This window comes from Callithrix jacchus, chromosome 7 (genome assembly GCF_049354715.1).
Source record: "Callithrix jacchus isolate 240 chromosome 7, calJac240_pri, whole genome shotgun sequence".
Taxonomy (NCBI): domain Eukaryota; kingdom Metazoa; phylum Chordata; class Mammalia; order Primates; family Cebidae; genus Callithrix; species Callithrix jacchus.
This window is the reverse complement of record NC_133508.1, coordinates 148,182,781-148,204,927: the sequence shown is the minus strand read 5'-3', so window position 1 is coordinate 148,204,927 and position 22,147 is coordinate 148,182,781. Positions and strand designations below refer to the sequence as shown.

Genomic DNA, 22,147 nt, shown 5'->3' with positions numbered 1-22,147 from the left:
ACTGTTATGTTACTTAAGTGACAATTGTAAGTAATAAATTCCATGGCAATTGCAGTTTTGTTCTCCTTGTCTGCTGCAACAGCTTTGAAGTTATCTTCTAGAAGCTCCTCTCAGTTTCTGAGACAACACAATTCTTGTTTTCCTACCTAGGCTTTTTTCCAGCACCATCTTCTTTTCCCATGCCTCAAATATGACTTTATCCTAAGTTTACCACAGCACTCTACTCTCCATGGTCCAGTGTTGCTCAATACACGGCCCGCTGACCACAGAATACATCAGAATTACCTGGGGGCTTGTAAAAGAACAGACTCCTAGGTCCTGCTGGTCCTAAGAAATCCCAGAATATCTAGGAGGTACCAAGGGCCTGCCAATGTTTCCCAAGTACTGCCAATGTTGATAGTTTGAAATCCATTGCCCATTTTTCAGGCTTGCAGCTTTAATCCCATTCCTAGCCTCCACAAGTAGAGTGACCAAGAGAGCCTTAGCTGGGACAAAGGGCTGGTTAGAACTGTGGCTCTATCACTAAACAGTCAAATTATGGTCTGTTATGAGACTTAAAGGAGACAATGTATGTAGAGTACTCGGCAGAATCCTTGGCCTGAAGTAGACAGTCAATAAATGATTGTCAATGTGCCCCAACATTATCAATATGCCCCAATTGATCTGTTTCCACTCTCCAACCCTCAAACTGGCCTACTCCAGGATTCCCTGTTTTTGTTGACCCAATCATTTTACTAGTATTCCAGGCTTCAGTTTGCATCTTATCTTTTCCATCAATCCACAAGCTGTTATATTCTTACTCATGCTCATCTGCCTGACACAACCATGTCACCTTCTCTCCACCATTCCATGTCCTACTCTAACAAACTCTTCTGTAAAGCCTTTCTTGACCATCCCAGTTTCAAGTAAACTACCTGTTCGTATGCTCATTCATACACCTATATCACCAATAAAAATCCATTAGAGGCAGGGCGTGGTGGTTCACGCCTATAATCCTAGCACTTTGGGAGGCCAAGACAGGTGGATTGCTTCAAGCCAGGAGTTCAAGACAAGCCTGGCCAACATGGTGAAACCCCATCTCTACTAAAATTACAAAAAATCAGCCGGGCGTGTAATCCCAGCTGCTCAGGAAGCTGAGATGGGAGGCTGAGGCAGGAGAATTGCTTGAACCCAGGAGGCAGAGGTAGCAGTGAGCTGAGATCACCACTGCACTCCAACCTGGGCAACAAAAACCCTGCCCCACCCCCCCACCAAAAAAAAAGATCATTAAAAATTAACCACTCACCTGTTTATATATAGTTTCCCCAATTAAGAGCATAGATTGCTGAAGAGAATAGACAGATCAAAATCTCTTCTTGGTTGCCAAGACCAAACTTGTCTGAGGTTTAAAGGAATTTTGTTACTCAATAAACTCCTCTGCCAAGATTTTAAAACTAGATTATAATTCAAGTTTCTAAGTTAAAGGATCTTTAACCAGGAAAGCTCAAAAAAACTAAATTGAAATGGGAGATAGAGATGATAGTCAGAAGCCATAATCAGATATCCTACTGTCAAAAGAAAAATAGATGCTCTACAAGCTACTAAATACATTGCCTCAGATAAACAGCCTGTAAACAATTATACAACTTAAACTATGGAAGTGGCAATTTATGAAATTCAGGTTGTTTTACTGAAATCAAGATAATAATCCTTATTTTCAATTTTAGTGCTCACAGCAAAACTTTTCAAATTGAGTCCAAGTCAATTTGAAGGTGTTCCTGGAAATGGTTCCTTTACAGAACTCTTAAATTTAGATCACATGAAGGATACTGGGAAACTACACAAATAACTCATAAGGGAAGTTTCCAATTTATAAAAACAGAACTCTGAATCTAACACTCAACTCAGGTAATTTTTTTCACAGTGCAGCTGGGAATAAACTTTAGAGTAATTAAAAAAAAATCGTCATGCTGTGTACCTTCCCATTTTGTATGACATGGTTTTACACACAAATAAATAAATGCCCTGTCTGCAACTTTTTTTCTTGTTCTTACTAGAGAGATGAAGCTTGAAACCTTAAAAAGATACCAGACATACAGAAATATGTAGAAAGTATAACATAATCTTTCTAAATCTCCATAGTGATTTAAAATATTTGCTTACTAACTGGAAAAACCACTCAGTAGGCTCACGGTGTGAACTAGCAAGAAAAAGAAAACACACTGAAAACTGACATTTCTATCAGGTATAAAATGTTTAAAGAAATGCAGGGGAGAGACCATTTAGAAAAGCCTCAGATGGCAGCCATCATCTCATAACCAGCAGTTTTCAAAATTCTTATGACAGTGAGAACCTGAAAAATTCCACTGTACTTCACTTTTTCCCTTTTATTGTATCAAACTATGGGTACATAAGCTGCCTAGCAAAACAATACAAGGAGCTCAATCAAACCTGTGGGAAGGCCGGGCGCGGTGGCTCAAGCCTGTAATCCCAGCACTTTGGGAGGCCAAGGCAGGTGGATCACAAGGTCAAGACATCGAGACCATCCTGGTCAACACATGGTGAAACCCCGTCTCTACTAAAAATGCAAAAAAAATTAGCGGGGCACGGTGGCGTGTGCCAGTAATCCCAGCTACTCAGGAGGCTGAGGCAGGTGAATTGCCTGAACCCAGGAGGAGGAGGTTGCGGTGAGCCGAGGTCACGCCATTGCACTCCAGCCTGGGTAACAAGAGCAAAACTCTGTCTCAAAAAAAAAAAAAAAAAACATCTGTGGAAAAAGTAGCGAGTATAGATCAGCTATTGTAGTTACTAGATACCAGATGTCTTCTGGAAGAGATGAAAAAAGAACAATTCTGTTCAAAAATTTTGATCCCATTTAAAATAAAGCAAGGAAACCTAAGTTGTATTATATACTAACAAAGCTGTGCTTGTGATAAGTTGCCAAAACTTCAAATTTGATTAATGTGGGGGAGAAGGGTTCAGAAGGCTGGTAAAACGACATAGATACTGAAAATGTTAAGGGCAGACAAAAGCCAGACTTCTCAACACTGCTTATTCATTTCCCTAAAGTTAAGGTTGTCTAATTTTATAATCTCTCTGTGGGGCCAAAAAAAAAGAAAAAAAAAAAAAAAACACACACACACAGCTGGCTAAAGTATCTATCACTCTCAATCTGATGGCATACTTTCTTTTGTTGCTATTATACACTGTAATATCTTAACTCTTAAGTTTAGAAATCAGTATTTGTAAACAAGCAACATTTTTATAGCAGTAAATCCTCCTGCATCATTAAATCATGACTAAGGGTAAAGGCCAAGGTTAACAGCAAATGTCAAAATTGTAAAGGACAACAAGGGTATAGGTCCCAAATCCATAACCAAGATTTTAAAACTTTGGCTCACACATTAAAAGTATTTTTTAATGTTAAAAATAAATTAAAAAATAAAAATATCAAGTAGAACAGAAGTTCTGACCTGAAATATGACACTTTGGTGAAGGAAGGAAGCTAGTAATGGCAGCAGAATGCCTTAAGACTTCCATCTAAAGAAACGGACCCAACATTAAAAGCCCTCACCCTATTAATTATAATGCATTTTGACCTCTAAAAACCCTCTTACCTGTTATAAGAGTTTATACAGCTGTTTGCCACTGGAACACCACCTTGCAGAGTATAACCATGGCATCCTTTGTTGATAATCACCTGTTGCCTAGCAATCATCATCCCGCATGGAGACAGACAGCACTAGGGCTCTTCCATCCGAGGTTAAAATTCAAAACAAGCCCAACAAGCCTGCATTTCAAGGTGGTCTTCGTCTGCAACTAGTTAAGTTTAAAACTGGCAAACAACAACAATGGTGTCTGAAGCCAATGGTGCAGCACTGCTGGCTTCCTCTTGAACTCCAGCGTTGTCACTGTGCACTGAAGTCTCCTGCTGCAAACAGGGGAGTTGTTCTCCTGTACTGGGAACAGGCTTCCAAAACTCAGGAGCCCCTGTACAGGATAATGCAGGAACTAAAGGCAAACATTTTTCCTCCTTAAGGATGCCTCCATCTTTTTCCTCACAATCTGTACTACCAACCGAAGTGACTGGGCCTGAGTGTGCGTTCGTACCTATGAAACCGTCACGGTGCATGCACATCCAAGGCATGTGGAACCAAAGGTCAAATAAGGCACAGATACCAAGTAACGGTTCTAATTACAAACGCTAGCTCTCAGGAACTCTTCATCCATTCAGAACTAAACCCATCACTGTATAACTCTGGTAAGAAGCCCCTGGAGACGAAGGAGCTCCTCAAATGTGTCAGGAAAGGCTTTATTAACATCATCATTAACATTTAAAAAGCAAACGGAGCATTCTCCTTCTTTTGGCAATTTGGTGCAAATGTTAAGTGCAAGATAAAGCAATTTCAAACTTCTCTTCAAATTAAAAATGAAACTAAAGCCAAACGTGATGGGTGAACAAAATAAATCAAAACTTAAATTTCAGCAACTCCAGCTCTTCAAACCAGCAAAAGCCCCCGACTCGTGCACTGTGGTGAGGCTTAGGGTGCCTGCCCCGGCTTCTTGAGTGCCAGCAAACAGCACCATTTCCTCATCACGTTGAGAACCGAGAAGCAAATGATCCCCTTCACTGCAAACAAAGGGGGTCAACAGTAACACTAGTGATCCTTCAGAATTGACACACTGTGATAAGTCAAAATGAAATTGATGGTCTCCCTGCTTCTTGCTCAAGACATACAAGATCTGAGCAGCAGCAAGTACCCCCTCGGCTGCAAACAAAGGGGTCAAAGGTTTGCCGTCAATTCACTTCCAGGCAGAAAAACATTTTCCTCAAAAGAAACAATTTATTTAGAATAAAACAAAAGCAGCTCAACTGTGAGCGCACGTTTGAGAGACAGCTACTCTTAAGCTGTGTGAGCCATAAAAAGGGTTTTTCTTTACTTTTCCAGAAATCTTGTGTACACAGCACAAAGCAAAGAGGTCATTTTTTTTCCACTTAAAACACCGGCATTGGCATCACAATAGCAGATACACAACTTTAAGCTGCCATTTTAGTAAAATGCACAAATATTAAACAGATTAGCTTTCTTCCATCAGAGGCCCATGTAAACTCCACACAAGCCACAACTTCTCTTCAAAAAGGTCCATTAGAGCTTTGAATTCCATATCTTCATCCGCTGTTCAACCAGTTTTGCTTGCGGGGGGGAAAAAAAGGTTATTCAGTACAAATGTTTACAATATTAAAAATATATATATTTCCCCTATGCCATTATAGATGAACATAACATTAACGAGACCTTCTTGGATAGTTCACCTCAACTTCAAAAAGCACCAATAATACCCACTGGCATAAACCTTGAAATGAATTTACTGTATGACTACACATGTAACAAATAGAATAGGGTGGGTTTTTTTTTAAAGACTGCAATTGAAGATAACAGGACTGAAATATCCTTTATACTCATGTAACTGAGTAAAACTTGTAAAAATTCAAAGTTTCACGATCAATTTATAATCTATCAATATATTGTAAATAGAACTGAAAAAGTGAAACTATAAAAAGATGATGTTTAGTCAAACTTTTGCCCCATCTGTTTTCATTCTGTAATTTATATGGAGCAACACAGACTACTCCATTATTGTAGAAAGGGGTCGATACAAAGCCATTTAAAAATCCACCCTCATCTATGTTACCAAAGACAGCGGCCATTATTTTAAGAAAACTCTCATACCAATCATTGTTAAACAGCTAAAGAACACTTCAGGACTCTCACTTTTCAACTGTTTAAGCCACACATATAAAACTCTTCATTAAGCTTAACATTTCACTGTGGTTACCTGAATCATTTTCTCCCTTTAGGGATACCACTATAACAGAGTCAGCGCCATGTTTTCTCTCTTCTTGTTCTTATACCTAACTCCTATCTCAAAACCAAACACTGTGGCAGAGGCAGAAAAAAAAAAATGTCCAGAAATTCTCTCCAAATTTTTTTTCACGTAAAAGGTCATTAAGCCCTCTTCTCAAGAGGATTTCCTAATTCTGTTACCAGAGACTTTGGGGAACGGTTCCTATATGGATCCAAACTATAGTTCAAATTGTACGTGGATAATGAACAATCTGCCTTAAAAAGGTGGATTGACATTTTTTATTTTTGAAAAAGCACTGTCAGTGAAAACCTGCTAATCGTTTTTAAATAAACCTAAACAATGTCTGACTCTGAAAGCAATAACCAAACACCTGACATTGGACCTAAAATGATCTGTGAGTCAAGAAGGGCCAGAGTATATTTTACCTTCAAAAGGTGACAAATGCTTATAATCAGCCAGGGTATGAACATTCTAAGATGTAATCCTCTAAAGAAAAACTGTCCACTCTCAGTTAAGGGTCAAAGTACACCAAGAATTTAAATCTTTGTGTGAAAAAAATTATTTACAGGAATCCCAATAAAATAAGCAAAAAGAAGAACTATTGGCTAGGATTTGATTGCTTAATTTTCCATAAAATTTGAAGCTGTGATCTAAAGACTTATCCTCACATTTTTACCAGTAATAATACTTAAGTCATTGAAGGATATCCTGAAGTTTTCTTTCCATTCTTTTTAACTGAGTTCCAGAAAAAGCAACTACATTAAAATAATGATAGAAAAAAAAATGGTTGTTACAAAGAACATTCAACATTGGGATTATTAAATCCTGGCTAATGAGAAGTAGAATGGTTTTAGACTTTTGCTTTCATTCGAATTCTGAAGGTTTAACTAGATACTTTATGGATATTATGAACCTACACAAAAGAATGGGCAATACAAATAAGAGGTTCATGTGCACTATGGCATTCTGTAGGTAATGACCAAACTAAACATAATTATTTTTTTATAATACATACATTTAGAAATGGTATCAAACCATTGTTTCAAAAACACTGAAGCACAAATTGCCCAGACCTAACAAAAGCAGCAATGTCAGGTAACGATTCAAACAAACATGGAGCAAAAACATATACCCTTCTGTAAGCTGTCACACTAATAATTAAAAAAAAAAAAAAAAAAAAATGAGAGAAAAAACAACACATTTTGGATGACAGTAAAATTAGATACCACGGACTTCACTCTCCAAAGAGCAAAATCATTTGTCCAACTATCTTGATTTTCAAAAGTTAATGGTTAGTGAGATTATTTAAACAGGAAAAATGTAGCTAGCCACAAATTATACTTTGAGCCCATGTATGCAGACTCCACACTTGCATTAGCTCTTGGACAGTGTCTACTCCAAACCAAACACTGCTTTTCGAAAGCAAGAAGCATCAAGTCTTCACTGTAGGATTTCAGGTATCTTCCTGAGGACAAGGACCTTCATGCTCATAGCTTAGTACCTTCCTTCTCTCAAAATGGCTAGTGTTTCCAGTTTAAAAAGAAACAACAAAAAAAAAAAGCCGCACAAAACCTGCACACTTAAAAGATTATAAATGCATAGTGAAAACCAAGAGGGATGACACAGCAGTGATGATACTTTTGTGCTGACATGCATTAGACACCTGTCATAATGTAAAATAAAAATTACATGACATTTCCCTGGGTTATTATTGGTGCTATTTCAAAACTACCAGCTTTGATAACAGAAAGAAAACAGTTGGGTTCTGCCAGGCTTCAAATAAGTCATTTTCATAGAACAAAAACATGACTGTGATCCAGAAGGTCCAAAAGTCTCTAATCACAATTAAGTATCAAGGGCCTTAGCTGAAGTCTTCAGCACTTAAATCAAGGGAAAAAAATATACTTACTAATGACCTGACAAACTAGAGGGGAGACAGAGGGGGTAGATAAATAATAACAATAATAATAATAATCCATTACTGTTAAGCAGCAAAAGTCCTTGTTGAGACCCAGAGGTTGATATCATTCTCAGCTTTGGGAAAAAAAAAATAAAACACAAAAACCTGTGAAGGTAAGTTAAGTGATCCTGCAATTAATTCCAGGTGTCTGGGAAAATAAAACAACTAAAAAAGGTTTTCCTACACTGACATTCAATTCTGTTGCTGGACAGCAGTAAGAATATTAAACATAACACTTCCAAGATGTTCAAAACATTTCTAATAATGTAATGTCATTACTGTTTAAATATGAAAATAAAAAGACAAGCAAAATTTTAAAAGAAGATGTCAAAGGCATTTTATGATAACTTTTTAAAAAATTATGCAATCCAAATATGGCTGATTAATGCCCACTGAAACAAAAGATGACTGTGAGCCTGCAGACAACTCTTCTTTCTATTATTGAAACCAGAAATTTGAATGGATACAACAAAAACTCAACTTTGATGAAGAACACTTCGTTTTGAAATATGCACAATTAGAACTGTACCTGCTACACCTCTGAAAAAGTCAGTAAAAACACCACCACACACCAATTACTGACCAAATAATTCTGATTTTAAAAGCACCTACTCACTTCTTGCATACTAGTGTAAGCATAAGACATATATGGTTTGTAACATAGTCCTTAATTTTTACTGAACAGTTTCTGCTACAAACCAAAAGTGCATATACGGGATACAGAACTCTAAAACAAATCATTTTAAAAATGCATGTTAAAACAAACTCTCTGGGAATAAACTGTGTCTTAAGAAATACTCAAAAACCTGATTAAAACAATTACAATGCTATACAATTTACTAGCATATACCTTTGAGATTCCCGATCAAATTTCAGTCATACACACTTCTGGTAAAAGAATTATTTACGTACACACCAATCGAGTCATTTTTAGATGGATGCTACTCTTTATATGGTCAGTGGACTCTTTTCTCCAAATTCTGACTTTTCAAAATTTTGATTTTGTAACTCTGAGGATTTTTTAAGCTCAAGATTAAAAAAAAAAAAAAAAAAAAAACTGAAGAAAGAGAGGAAAAAAAATTACTCATAAGGGTGGGGACTCCTAATAAAACAAACCCATCTGCCCGCTACCTTTAGGGCATCACTTTCACTTAAAATAATAGCTAAACAACAACAACAAAAAAAACCAGCTAAATTGTCCTGACTTAAAACAGCTAAATTGTCCTGACTTCTATTTTAAAGACATTTATAAAAATATAAAAAAGAAAACACTATAATTAACAACTAAAAAGAAAATTGCATCTGATGCTGTATCCCATTACACATCACAAAACAGGAACCATGTCAAAGTAGTAAATACAAGTTACACATGGACTTTAGGACGCACCACGGACAATGATCATGACCAGGTAATCTTCTTCAGATTTGGCCAGTGCCTTGGCAGGGGAATCCAGGAACTGCTGGGAGAACTCACAAGGTGGGAAGGCATGAAGGACCCCGGTGTTTTCCTTGTCTTTGTTGCCCCCCACAGGGAGGCTGATCACCCCGGCTGCCTGCTTTTGCTTTAAATAGGACACAAGGTTCCTAAGTGGCCTCTGAGTAGAAGTGGCAGTGTCTGATGCAGCTGAGGAAGAGGAGGACCGGCTGTCAGAACTTCCAGGCACAGCCAGAAGAATGGCATAACCATTGGGCCCTGCTACTTTGATGCGTCGAGTTACTTCATCCAACTTGGGCTGGTCCAAACGGAGACGCTGAGTGATCTTGAGCTGGGCCACTTTGCCTCCAGTTGAACCCTCCACAAGAAGACTACTAGCCACTTGGAGGTCACCCTGCAACAGATGCATGTTGGAAGGAAAATTGCTGTTCTTCAGTAGAAGCATGCCCTGCCAGGCCAAACAGAGCTTGGGAGAGGCTGCTGCCGCAGGGGCTGTCCCCCCATCCTGCTTCTGGGACGGGGACTTCAGCTTGGAGGAAGCAGTGCTGGTGCTAGGTGCACTCCCATCAGAGCGGTCTTCTTTTTTCAAAGGGCTTTTTCTCTCAGTGGGAGCAGCTGTCCGGTGCTTCCTATCTCGTTCAGCTGATGCAGAGTTTTTACGGTCTCGCTTGTCACCCTGGCTTTTCTCCAAACTACCTCGTCTGTCTCTGACTGGAGAAGGCCTTTCCAAGAGAAGAAGACGGGAAGATCGATCATTGTCGCTGTTGTAACGATCCCGACTACTGCTCAATTCTGGACTGCGATCAGGAGAAGGAGCGCAGTGACGCTTTCGTGGGCGGTCACTTTCAGGAGACCTATCCAGATGTCGTCCTCCACTCTCCTCAGGCAGCCTTCGCTTCCTAGGCTGGTCTCTGCTGCTAGGCAGATCTCGATCACCTCTGTCCCGGTCCAAGGACCAACCATCTCGCCTGCGATCCAGGCTATCCAGTGGCTCATAAGCAGGCACAGAAGTAACTGCAGTCCGAGTGCTGCGTTCCCTGACTGGGGGTGGGGGTGGCACCCAATCAGAGTCAGGATAAAGGTCCCTATCACGATCTCTGTACAGTAAGGGTGGTGTCCTATCCCGAGCACCCCTCAAAGGGTCAGGTGCCCGATGTCCAAAGGCATCTGTCACCAGCTCATAATGAGTCAAGGGCAGAGGCTGCAGATATTGCTGCTGGTAACGATGCTCAGTGTCGGCAAAGTCTACTCTAAGGCGTCGATCTGGGCCACCAAGTGGGAAGCCCCGCATATGGGTCCAAGCAGCATGTGCTGCATCCAGGCTTTCATACTGGATATATGCCCAACTATCACCTTTTCGGTAATCTATGGTGCGTATGGTGCCAAATCGATCAAACTCTCGTGCCAGGGCAGCAAGAGGAACCCAAGGTCCCAGGCCTCCCACCCAGAGGCGGGTGGTGGGTGTAGCTTTACCATAACCAATTTTGATAGGATTCCGAATTATAATTTTGCCAGACATTGCTAATTTGGCCCGGTGAGACATATCTAGGTTCTCAAATTTGAGAAAGCCATAAGTACTAGTCTGGCCGCGAGAAGGCCTCTTGATATCTACTTCCGTGATGACTCCAAAGCGATCAAACGCCCTTCTTAAATCACTCTCGGTGACAGTGATGTCTAGGTTGCCCAAGAAAAGCGTCCGGTTGGCTCGCTGATCATCCTCGGGTGAAATCTCATCCACTTCTCTGAAAGGAGCAGCACCTGCTCCAGCTCCCACCCTTGGCTCAAGACTGTATGCTGGGCGCACTCTCTCGTAGAAGGGGTAGTCTCTCTCTCTCTCCAGCTCTCGAGGCAATGGTGGCGGAGGTGGAGGGGGCAAGCGGCCAAGAGCCAACTGCTGCAGCCGGTAGTCTCTGTATCCCAAAGCTGCGCCACCAGGGGAAAGGGATCTCTGGCCTCCACCCCCTCCAGGAGGGTGCCGGTGACCACCTACAGAGGCCCCGACCACGCTGGCTGATGGAGGGTAAGTATCTTTGTCTAAAGGGGAGCGGCTGCGGCGCCGGCTCACATACACAGCTTCTATCTTCAGAGGCCGGTCATACAGCACCAGGCGGCCTCTGGCATGCTTGGCCGCCCGCGCGTCCTCCGGCCGCCGGAAGTTCACAAAGGCTACCCGCTCATCCCCGCTGCCAGAACCCGACAGATGACTGATTTTGACACTTACATCACCGAAGCGTTTGAACTCATGAAACAGGCCGTCCTCCACCGCTTCGTCACTCAGCTGGGACCCCAACTCGCTTATCTTCAGAGTCTTGTATTCCCCGCCGTCCCCACTGCCGGGAGCTGAGGAGGCGGCCCCAGAGGAACGTGACTCCCCGCCTCCACCCCGGGAGCTGCTGCGCGACTCGCCCCCGCCTGAGGAATTTTTGGTGCTCGGGGAGCTATAACTATGCAAGCGGCTACTGGAGCTGCCCCCACCGGTGTCATACTCGCGGCTGCCACCTCGGCTGCTGGACTTGTCTAGGTGCAGACTCCGCCGCGACCCGCCGCCGCTATCTGTCTTTCCGCTGCTGCTCCCGTTGCTGCCACCAGAGCCACCTAACTTCTTGCTCCGCTCCCCGCGGGAAGTCGAGTCCTCACCACCACGGGAGCGTTTGGCCTTGACTGGCGAGCGCTCTTTCCCCTTCATTGTTGCGGGTCGTCGGAGGTCGTCTCCGCTGAGGTGATTAACCCGCCACCCCGCGCTCGTTTCACACAGCGGAACCGCACGCCGCCATCTTGGACTCCGCCGCGGCCCAGAATCCCGCCCCGCAGTCCTCATTGGCCAATTGGCTCTCTCTTCTACAGTCTCATTGGAAAAATTATTTGTCTATCTTTACATCTCCCCGCGCTCCAGGAAGGCGCCCGCCCAACCACTGTTATTGGGTTTCCAAAGCCCTAGTCAGAGCATCTCATTGGTTATATTTGTTGTCTATCTTAACGGTTCCTCGCGCCAGGCTGTAGCTCCGCCCCTAGCGCTCTACGGTCATGTGACCCAAAGTCTGGAGGTCTTCATTGGACGAAAAGTCTGCCCTGTAACGGTACTTCTTACTCGGTGAAAGCAGCAACCCCACCTCCTCATCCCTTTCATTGGCTTATAAACCCGTCCTTTAAACCACTATTTAGGAGGTCGGGCCATCCGCTTCAGCGTTTTTTCCAGAGGCAGCCTCACAGCGATATCGCGAGAGAGGGTGAGCTCCCTCTTTCGACCCCCTTTTCCCAACTCCTCCGGCGGCTAAAAGAAGTTTAAATCTGATTGGATGTCCGCAAGGAAGTTGATAAGCTGAAATAACTGTCCATCACTTGCTTAAAGGGGTAGGCCCGTATAAAGGAGGAGGCTGACTGAAGGTGAAAGACTAGAACACGTGCTTACTGTGCGACGTCACTTAGATGTCGCGAGAGGGTGGCTGTGAGCCAGCCCCGCCTCCCCGCCTTTTCGGCGTCCTCCCACAAACATTTGTTCAGTTCCGTGAGGTACTTAGCTGTGCTTCGGCCGTTGGAGTTCGAAACGTTCAGGCTCCCCGCCATCCTACCTGCGCCGGCCCAGGAGCGTGGCAGGCTCTCCGGCTGTCGGGGCCCTCCAGTCCCTCAGGAAGCCGTCTTGGGACGCCTAGAGGACACCATCTTAGGTCGCTGTGGCCGCTGCGTGAAAAGCCGGGGGGAGCCCCGCCCCCGCGCGCGGGAGAGTCCCGCCCGCGGTCACCCGGGCCCGCTGAGCTAGGAGTTCAAGGTTCCTGCAGCCCCAGGTCACGCCGCTGCCCCGGGGCGGTGCTGCCACAAGGAACTTCAAGAACTTCAAGCTGCGCGGCGAAGAAGCACTCCTCGCTTGGGGGCCCTGCTTTCCGGGGCGCTCCCCGTCCCCTCCCAAGTACTCTGGGTAGCAGAGGGGAGTGACCGTCGCTCCCCGCCTCTTGGCCCGCAGGCGGAGCCGGAACTGTCGGGACAGCGTGGACGTGTCTCTGGGCGGCCTGTTTTATTTTGCGAATCTGTGTGGATTTTTTAATTCTGTTGTCCCGTAAAATACCTATGTTTGTTTTTAACATCTAATGCTTCTCCCTGGAAAGTCATCAAGCGAAATTTAGGTTCCATGCAGATAATGTAACTTGGTTTCCCCGCTGTAACTTCTGGTATCCCCCACACTCCGCTTATTGTATTAGAAGCCAGCAGCGCAGGCACCTTGCGGCCGCTCCAGATCCACCTCGTTTGGCTCCTCCAACCGTCCGCTTTACAACTCTCTTTTCCGTAGAGCATTACTGTGGCGGACAGAGCACCTGTGGGAGGTGCAGGAGATGCCGAGCTTAGTGGGGTACGGCCTCCGCCCCAGCGCTCGCCGGCTGCTGGAGGGGCGCAGCGCTGAGGTCACCGCAGCCGTTAGACTGTCTGCAGCCCTCCCAGGTATCCGCCAGGGCGGAGGTTATGAGGATTCTTACATTGATCGCGTCCTCAACCTATTTCCCAAGATCTAATCTATGGTAGAGGGTGTGAGGTGTTTTTAAACATGACATTTTTCAAGGTAACAATAATGTCCCAAAAGCCGAAACCTAAACTTGAAAACGGTGTTAAGATTAGGAACTGTGGGCCGGGCGCGGTGGCTCAAGCCTGTAATCCCAGCACTTTGGGAGGCCGAGGCGGGTGGATCACGAGGTCAAGATACCGAGACCATCCTGGTCAACGTGGTGAAACCCCGTCTCTACTAAAAATACAAAAAATTAGCTGGGCATGGTGGCGCGTGCCTGTAATCCCAGCTACTCAGGAGGCTTGAGGCAGGAGAATTGCCTGAACCCAGGAGGCGGAGGTTGCGGTGAGCCGAGATCGCGCCATTGCACACTCCAGCCTGGGTAACAAGAGCGAAACTCCGTCTCAAAAAAAAAAAAAAAAAAAAAAAGGAACTGTAACCTAAATTTAGCGGCCGAGCCATCCTTTTGGTAAGTAATCCTGAGGAATGTGAAGGGGCAGGCCTTTTATCCCTTTATTAGATCAAAGAAATTTGAAGGAAGAAGCTCAATGGTAAAGCAAGAAAGTCTACGATATTGTAATGTATAAACATATTCATTGTATTAAAATAGAAAATAAAACCACAAGCCATAAAATAATGTGTATAACATGCTATCATTTGTGGTTTTAAAAATTACATTTGTGAGTATGTACATTTTAAAAATATCATTGCTTGGAAACTTCCGTGACAAATATATGGGAAAGTGTTACTAGGATCGCCCTGAGGCTGGGTGTGACGGTCTGGAATAGGAAGGAGACTTCACTTTTCTTTGTAGAAATCTTTTGTTTTATACAAAAAGCACGCTATTACTCCTTCAGTTTAAAAAATAATTATTTTTAATTTTCCTTAAATTATTTTTATGGAAAAAGTTTAAAATAAAGAATACTATAAAGAATTCCATATACCCAACACCCTATTTCAACAGTTGTCAAATCATGTCAGTCTTGTTTCATCTGCATCACACTTCCCACTCTTCCTTTCTCTATTGTTTTCTCCCAGACTTACTGATACATTTCCTGCCCCAGTTGTGGAATCAGCCATTTCTCCGGAGAGCTCTGATTCCTTTTAGTGGGAAATGATATTTAAAGATAAAAATCTGGATGCTGGTAGAGGGGAAAAAAAACATGAACACATTCTTTGTAAAAGCACGATATAAAAGAAAAAAGCTTTACCTGGGTTTAAATTTGCTTCAAGGTTATATTAATAGACCACAAATGGAAACTGAAGTTAAACCATTATCTGATTATTCAATTTAACAGCCAATCGAGATAATAAACCAGGCACCAGAGTGACTTTTTAACCTAAATTGACCTGCTAAGGTGACTCACTGATCAAAGAAAAAGATAATGACCAAATCAGTAGTTTTCCAAACCCATGATAGGGGCTGAGGGAGCACAAGAGTTGAGAGAAAGAATTCAGGGAGATAAGCAGGCACCCAGTCTGTGTGAACATGCGCCAGAGGCATGCCAAGCTTAGTGACTTGCCACTTCAAATACCAGGGAGCTTGATGGAAGCTACTGCCCGCAGCTGGCTAGTTGAAGGCTTGCCTAGGGGGACTGGTGATCTGCCTGGAGCCAAGAGGACTAGTAAGGTTTATGGTTAGATGGAAAAGGCCTAAATTCCATTACAAGTAACAGCCAAAATATTGCCTGTGATGTGTGACTGTGACTGTTCCACCTCAGATCATCCAGGCATTAGATTCTCATAAGGAACACGCAATCTGGATCCCTCACATACTCAGTTCACAATAAGGTTAGCCCTCCTCTGAGAATCTAATGCCTCTGCTGATCTGTCAGGAGCTGAAGCTCAAGCAGTAATGCTCCCTCACCTGCCCCCCTCACCTGCTGCGCAGCCAGGTCTTAACAGGCAACTGACCAGTACTGGTCCACAGACTGGGGGCTGTGAACCCCTGCTTTAAAGCATAAAGCTGCTTAGTGAGTTTTTTGTTTTAGAGACAGGGACTTGCTCTGTCACCCAGGCTGGAATGTAATGGTGCAACCATAGCTCACTGCAACCTTGAATTCTTGGCTCAAGCAATCTTCCCAATTCAGCCTCCCAAGTAGGCACACACCACCACACCCAGCTAATTTTTAAATTTTTTTGTATTCATGAGGTCTAGCCAGGTTGCCCAGGCTGATCTCAAACTCCTGGCCTCAAGTGATCCTCCCACCTCAGCCATCCCAAAGCACTGAGGTTACAGGCATGAGCCACTGCACCCAGCCAAGTGAGGTTTTAATATCCTCTGTTTACACATGTGCTTTAGAGACAGCACATATGTAAAAGTGGATAAAAGTGACCCGTGGTTTAGATGGCCAGGACTTTGATCCCTTCTTTTGTTGTTGATGGAATTGTTAAGGTGCAACCTGAGCTTTCATTTGATCTCTTTGTGATCCATGGCCAGATTTGTGAGGACGGCTGACCTAGGTGAGGAGGATCTTTCGATGGTCATGAAAACAGGGCAGGATGTGGTGGCTCACACCTGTAATCCTAGCACTTACAGAGGCCAGAGTGGGTGCATCATTTGAGGTCACATGGTGAAACCCCAGCCCACATCTCTACTAAAAATACAAAAATTAGCCGGGCATGGTGGTGGACGCCTGTAATCCCAGCTATTTGGGAGACTAAGGCAGGAGAATCCCTTGAATCCAGAAGACAGAGGTAGCAGTGAGCTGAGATTGTGCCACAGCACTCCAGTCTTCCAGCCTGGGCAACAGAGCAAGACTCGGTCTCAAAAAAAAAAAAAAAAAGCCACAGAAAGAAAACGGGGTTATGTTACCAGCAGATTCCCTGAGTATCAGAGCAGCTCTGTAAGGATACTAAAAACCACTGAATTGTATACTTTATTTATTTATTTATTTATTATTCGACCAAGCAATTCTCCTACCTCAGCCTCCCAAGTAGCTGGGATTACAGGTATGTACAACCATGCCCAGCTAATTTTTGAATTGTATACTTTAAATGTGTAAACTTTATGGTATATAAATTAAGCTTAATAAAGACTGAAAACATACTGACATCTTAAACTTATGTGCCTGTTTTCAATCAGATGTCCTCTTTCCACCCTTCTCTTTCCTAGGTTTTATTGTTTGTGTATCCTCAATACACACATGGACAATTACTACTGCAATATGAAATTTACCTTGGGAGCTGAGAGCCATTCAATTTCTTGGCAGGTGCAACAAAACAAAACAAAAAGACTAACTCTGGGAATTAAACATTTTTTCCCACCCGTAATAGTAGATTAAAATTTTCTGTTTCAGCCCTTCATAAAATGAGTGGTGTCTTGACAGTTATTTTGTTTGGTCTGCAGAAAAAGTGTATATTTTACCCATAGGCATATTTTAAATCTCGAAAGTAGCAAACAATCATTCAGGACCCAGTTTGTGTTACAAAATCACGATTTGTGGTCTGTGAGTTTTTTAAACAGCTTTATTAAGATAAAATTTATATACCATAAAGTTTACCCATTCAAAGTATACAATTCAGGGGTTTTTAGAATCCTTACAGAGCTGCCCATGTGGTTCCTCCCTTAATATTGTGGAAGAAAGCACTCTGCTATAACTTCTTCGTGACTAAGCCCTGAGATAATTCTCTTTTATTTATTTAGACACCTTATAGGGTAGTGATTAAGAGTACACACTCTGGAGCCAGCCAGCCTGGATTAAATCCCAGCTCTCCTATGGGCCTCAGAAGAGTTACTGGCAACCTCTCTGGGCCTTGGTTTTCTCCTCACTGGGAAGATTAAATGAGTTAAACCATATACCTGGCACATGGTAAGCACTGCATAAATGATTGCTATTATTAATATATTTTATCTTTGAACTTGAGTACGTAGAATTGGATTAATTGTAATCCTTAATTCATGGTATACAATCAGCAGTGGTCCATATCTTCAATGTTTATTATTTATTAATAACATAATGAAATCCATGAACTCAGCACTCAATCCAGCACTCAAATAGAAAATTACCAATAATTTACATCTACCTAAATGCTGCTCCTCTATCCCATCTACTGCCCACCTTCATAGATATCCTGAGTGTAGTATTTAGCAATCCTTGCCTTGTAAAAGAATTTTTAAAGGAATTTTAAAGAATTCATATGTGTGTGTGCTTGCACATGTGTGCACACACACCTGAAAAGTATTATTTTCATTTTGCTTGTTTTTGAACTTTATACAAACTTATATTTGAACAACATACTATATATAATTTTCTAAGATTTACTTTTTTTATTGTGTTACTGTGATTCTTCCATATTATCATATATAATAGCTATAGTTTATTTCCATTGTTGTAAAATATCTCATTATATTGAATATACCACTATTTAGTTATCCATTCTTTTTTTGATTTGGGCTATGAATATTTTCTACTTTTTATGTTATTATGAAGAGTGCTTGATATAGTTTGAATGTTGTGCCCTCTATTCTCATGTTGAACTGTAATCTTCAGTGTTGAAGGTGGAGCTTGCTGAGAGGCATTTGGATCATAGGGGAGGATCCTTCACGGCTTGGTGCTGTCCTAGTGATGGTGAGTGAGTTCTCCAGAGTTCTCATTTAAAAGTATATGGCACTCCACTCTCTCATTCCCACTCTCACTATGTGATATGCTGGCTCCCCCTTTGTCTTCTGTCATGATTGTAAGCAGCCCAAGGCCTCACCAGAAGCTGAACAGATGTCAGCACCATGCTTCCTGTACAGCCTGAAGAACTGTAAGCCAGTTAAATCTCTTTTCTTTATAAATTATCCAGTCTTGTATATTCCTCTATAGCAACACAGAATGGCCTAACACAGTGCTACCATGAAGATCCTTACTCATATGTCCTGAGGCACACATGCAAAAATTTCTCTGGGATAGGATGGAGAGGTGGAAGGTGAAGGATACTAGGAGTGGAATTATTGGATTAAAAAGGTATATTGAAGCTGGCCTGTAATTCTAGCTACTCAGGAGGCTGAGGTGGATGGATCAATTGAGCCCAGGAGTTCAAGGCCAGTGTGGGTAATATAGTGAGACCCTCCCTGTCTTTTTTTTTTTTTTTTTTATAAAAAGGTTATATGAAATGTCCAGTTTCATAGGATAATGTCAAATTGTTTTCTAAAGCAGGTTTTTTTTTTAGCAATTTACAATCTCATCAGTAGTGTATAAGAGATCTTATGATCCATGTGACTAACATTTTATAACTTTTTGTAATCAAATAGATGGACATAAAATAGTATGTCTCTGTGGTTTTGATATTTTACTTCCTTGATTACTAGTGGGGTTGCTTATCTCTCTATAAGTTTACTGGTCATATATATTTCTTCATCTATGCACTATCTATTCATGTCTCTTGCTCCTCTATTGAATTGTGTCTTTCTTATAGGTATATGAGTTTTTCATATGTTCTTGATCCTAATCTTCTATAGAGCGTATGTACAGCTAATATATTTTTATAGTCAAGGCTTATCTTTTCACACAATTTAAGCTGATTTTAAATAAACAAATTCTTAGTTTAAATACAATTGAATTTATCAACATTTTATAATTAGCACTTTCTGTATCTTGTCTAAGATCATTTTTCCCAACCCTGCCACCAGTATTTGACTATATTAAATTTTTCTTCTTTCTTATAAATTATAAAAAATTTTCTACCAGGCACAGTGGCTCACACCTGTAATCCCAGCACTTAGGGAGGCAGAGGTGGGAGGATAGCCTGAGCCCAGGAGTTTGAGACCTGCCTGGGCAACGTAGTGAGACCCCATTCTCCACAAAAAGGAAAGAAAAAGACAAAAAAAGTTTATTTTGCCAAGGTTAAGGATGCATGCCTGTGACACAGCCTCAGGAGGTTCTGACAACAGGTACCCAAAGTGGTCGAGGCACAGCTTAGTTTTATACATTTGAGGGCAACATGAGACATCAATCAATACATACAAGATGTACATTGGTTTGGTAGGGAAAAGTGAGACAACTCCAAGTGGGGAGGAGGCTTCCAGGTCGAAGGTAGATAAGAGACAGATGGTTGCATTCTTAGCCTTTCCAAAGGAAGCGATCAGATATGCATTTATCTCAGTGAGCAGAGGGATGACTTTGAGTTCTGTCTGTCCTTTGCAAGGAATTTCCCTGAGGAGAAATTGTGAGTGAGGTATGTAGCTTGTTTATCTTAATAGCTATCTTTTTTAGGAATAGGATGGGAGGCAGGTTTGCCCTAAGCAGTTCCCAGCTTGATTTTTTTCCCTTTGGCTTAGTGATTTGAGGATCCCACATTTATTTTCCTTTCACACCTTAAGTATTTCAGCCTGTGTTTCTGAGCTCACAGGCATTACCTTAATAACCCCAGAACAACGATCAAAATCAAGAATGATAACATTGGTACATTACTATTAACTAATTCATAATACATATTCAAATTGTATTAATTGTTCCAGTATGGGTTGAGCATCCCTAACATGAAATTTCAAATATTCCCAAACCCAAAACTTGTGAGCACCGACATGAAGCCACAACTGGAAATTAGCATACAAAAACATTAACACAAACTTTGTTTCATGCACAAAATTCTTATTTTTTATGATTATTATTTTTGAGCCAGAGTCTCACTGTGTCACATAAGCTGGAGTGCAGTGGCATGACTTTGGCTCACTGCAACCTCTGCCTCCTGGGTTCAAGCGATTCTCCTGTCTCAGCTCCGTAGTAGCTGAGATTACAGGTGCACACCACATGCCCAGCCTCATTTTTGTATTTTTAGGAGATACAGGTTTCACCATGTTAGCCAGGCTGGTCACGAACTCCTGACCTCATGATCCACCCACCTCAGCCTCCCAAGGTGCCTCGACCACTTTGAGTAGCTGTTGTCGGAACCTCCTGAGGCTGTCACAGGCATGCATCCTTAACCCTGGCAAAATAAACTCTCTAAATTGACTGAGACCTGTCTCAGATATTTGGGGTTCACCAAGGGTAAAGTAAAGAGATATTTCCAACATCCTCTAAATGACTCAGAAAACTTTCAAGGAACAGATTCTTTCCTTCTATTTTGTTGCTCTGCACTTCTACTGCCTTGTGACCTGATACAGCTTCTCAAGTTCCAGCCACGATAAGCATTCCAGTCAGTCAACAGTGAAGAAGGGAGGAACAGCAGCATGGCAGCTTCCTTTCCCAACACTACCTGGAAGTGACACACTAAAATTCCACCTATATCTCATTAGCTGAAGCATAGACATCTGGCTACATTTAGCTGCAAGGGAGGCTGGGAAGTGTATTTTAAAATTTATTTTAGCCCAGCTGCAAAGCAGAGGTTTTATATCTAAGGAAAAGGGGGAGAGCAGGCACTGGGGCCAACCAGCAGTTTCTTCCAGACTCTGTCCTGGTGAATTACATGACACAATGCATGTGATGTCCATGGTACTTGGTAGGATTCAATTATAGCGTGTCATTTCATGATTTGACTTAAATTATCTGATTCAATTCTCACAGTAATCATATGAGTAAAGACAAATACGAATATCTTAATTGCAGATTAGAAAACTAAAATTCAGCTAATTATAGTTGGTGGTGGTATTTTTTGTTTGTTTGTTTGTTTTTGAGATTGAGTTTTGCTCTTGTTGCTCAGGCTAGAGTGCAATGTTGCAACCTTGGCTCACTGCAACATCTGCCTCCTGGGGTCAGGGATTCTCCTGCCTCAGCTTCCTGGGTAGCTGAGATTACAGGCAACTGCCACCATGCTCTGCTAATGTTTTGTATTTTTATTAGAGACAGGGTTTCACCATTTTGGTCAGGCTGGCTGGAACTCCTGACATCAGGTGATTCGCCCACCTGCGCCTCCCAAAGTACTAAGATTACAGGTGTGAGCGACCATGCCTGCCTTTGTTTGTTTTTTTTTTTGTTTTTTGTTTTTTAATTTTTTATTGGATTTTAGGTTTTGGGGTACATGAGCAGAGCATGCAAGACAGTTGCGAAGGTACACACATGGCAGTGTGCTTTGCTTTTCTTCTCCCCTTCACCCACATTTGGCATTTCTCCCCAGGCTATCCCTCCCCACCTCCCCCTCCCACTGGCCCTCCCCTTTTCCCCCCAATAGACCCCAGTGTTTAGTACTCCCCTTTCTGTGTCCCTGTGTTCTCTTTTTTCATCACCCACCTATGAGTGAGAATATGCGGTGTTTCATTTTCTGTTCTTGTGTCAGTTTGCTGAGGATGATGTTCTCCAGATTCATCCATGTCCCTACAAACGACACAAATTCATCATTTCTGATTGCTGCATAATATTCCATGGTGTATATGTGCCACATTTTTCCAATCCAGTCTATTATCAGTGGGCATTTGGGTTGATTCCAGGTCTTTGCTATTGTAAACAGTGCTGCAATGAACATTCGTGTACATGTGTCCTTATAGTAGAAC

The 22,147-nt window shown here is 42.3% G+C and overlaps 1 protein-coding gene and 1 long non-coding RNA gene across 2 annotated transcripts in view; one reads left to right on the top strand and one right to left on the bottom strand.

Annotated features, from left to right (window-relative positions):
• Positions 1 to 4,803: 4,803 nt before the first annotated feature.
• On the bottom strand, positions 4,804 to 13,153 carry RBM15 (RNA binding motif protein 15). The gene is made up of 2 exons (XM_002751193.7): positions 9,195 to 13,153; positions 4,804 to 5,173 (listed from the first exon to the last, which is right to left on the bottom strand). Exons 1-2 carry the CDS (start codon positions 12,058 to 12,060, stop codon positions 5,127 to 5,129), a joined length of 2,913 nt encoding a protein of 970 aa, XP_002751239.2. The 5' UTR covers positions 12,061 to 13,153; the 3' UTR covers positions 4,804 to 5,126.
• Positions 12,742 to 22,147, top strand: part of LOC128928243 (uncharacterized) — a 75,590-nt gene continuing 66,184 nt past the window's right edge. The window contains exons 1-3 of the long non-coding RNA XR_008473090.2: positions 12,742 to 13,673; positions 17,381 to 17,546; positions 18,228 to 18,305. This is a non-coding gene — a long non-coding RNA (uncharacterized LOC128928243). The remainder of the gene's footprint in view (positions 13,674 to 17,380; positions 17,547 to 18,227; positions 18,306 to 22,147) is intronic.

What these genes read in the sequence shown, in the direction of transcription:
- RBM15 (XM_002751193.7), bottom strand. Translation starts at nt 12,060, where the DNA reads ATGAGGACTGCGGGGCGGGATTCTGGGCCGCGGCGGAGTCCAAGATGG. An exon ending in GGTCATGATCATTGTCCGTG is followed by an intron (nt 5,174 to 9,194) that starts GTGCGTCCTAAA and finishes CCCCCCCGCAAG; the next exon opens with CAAAACTGGTTGAACAGCGG.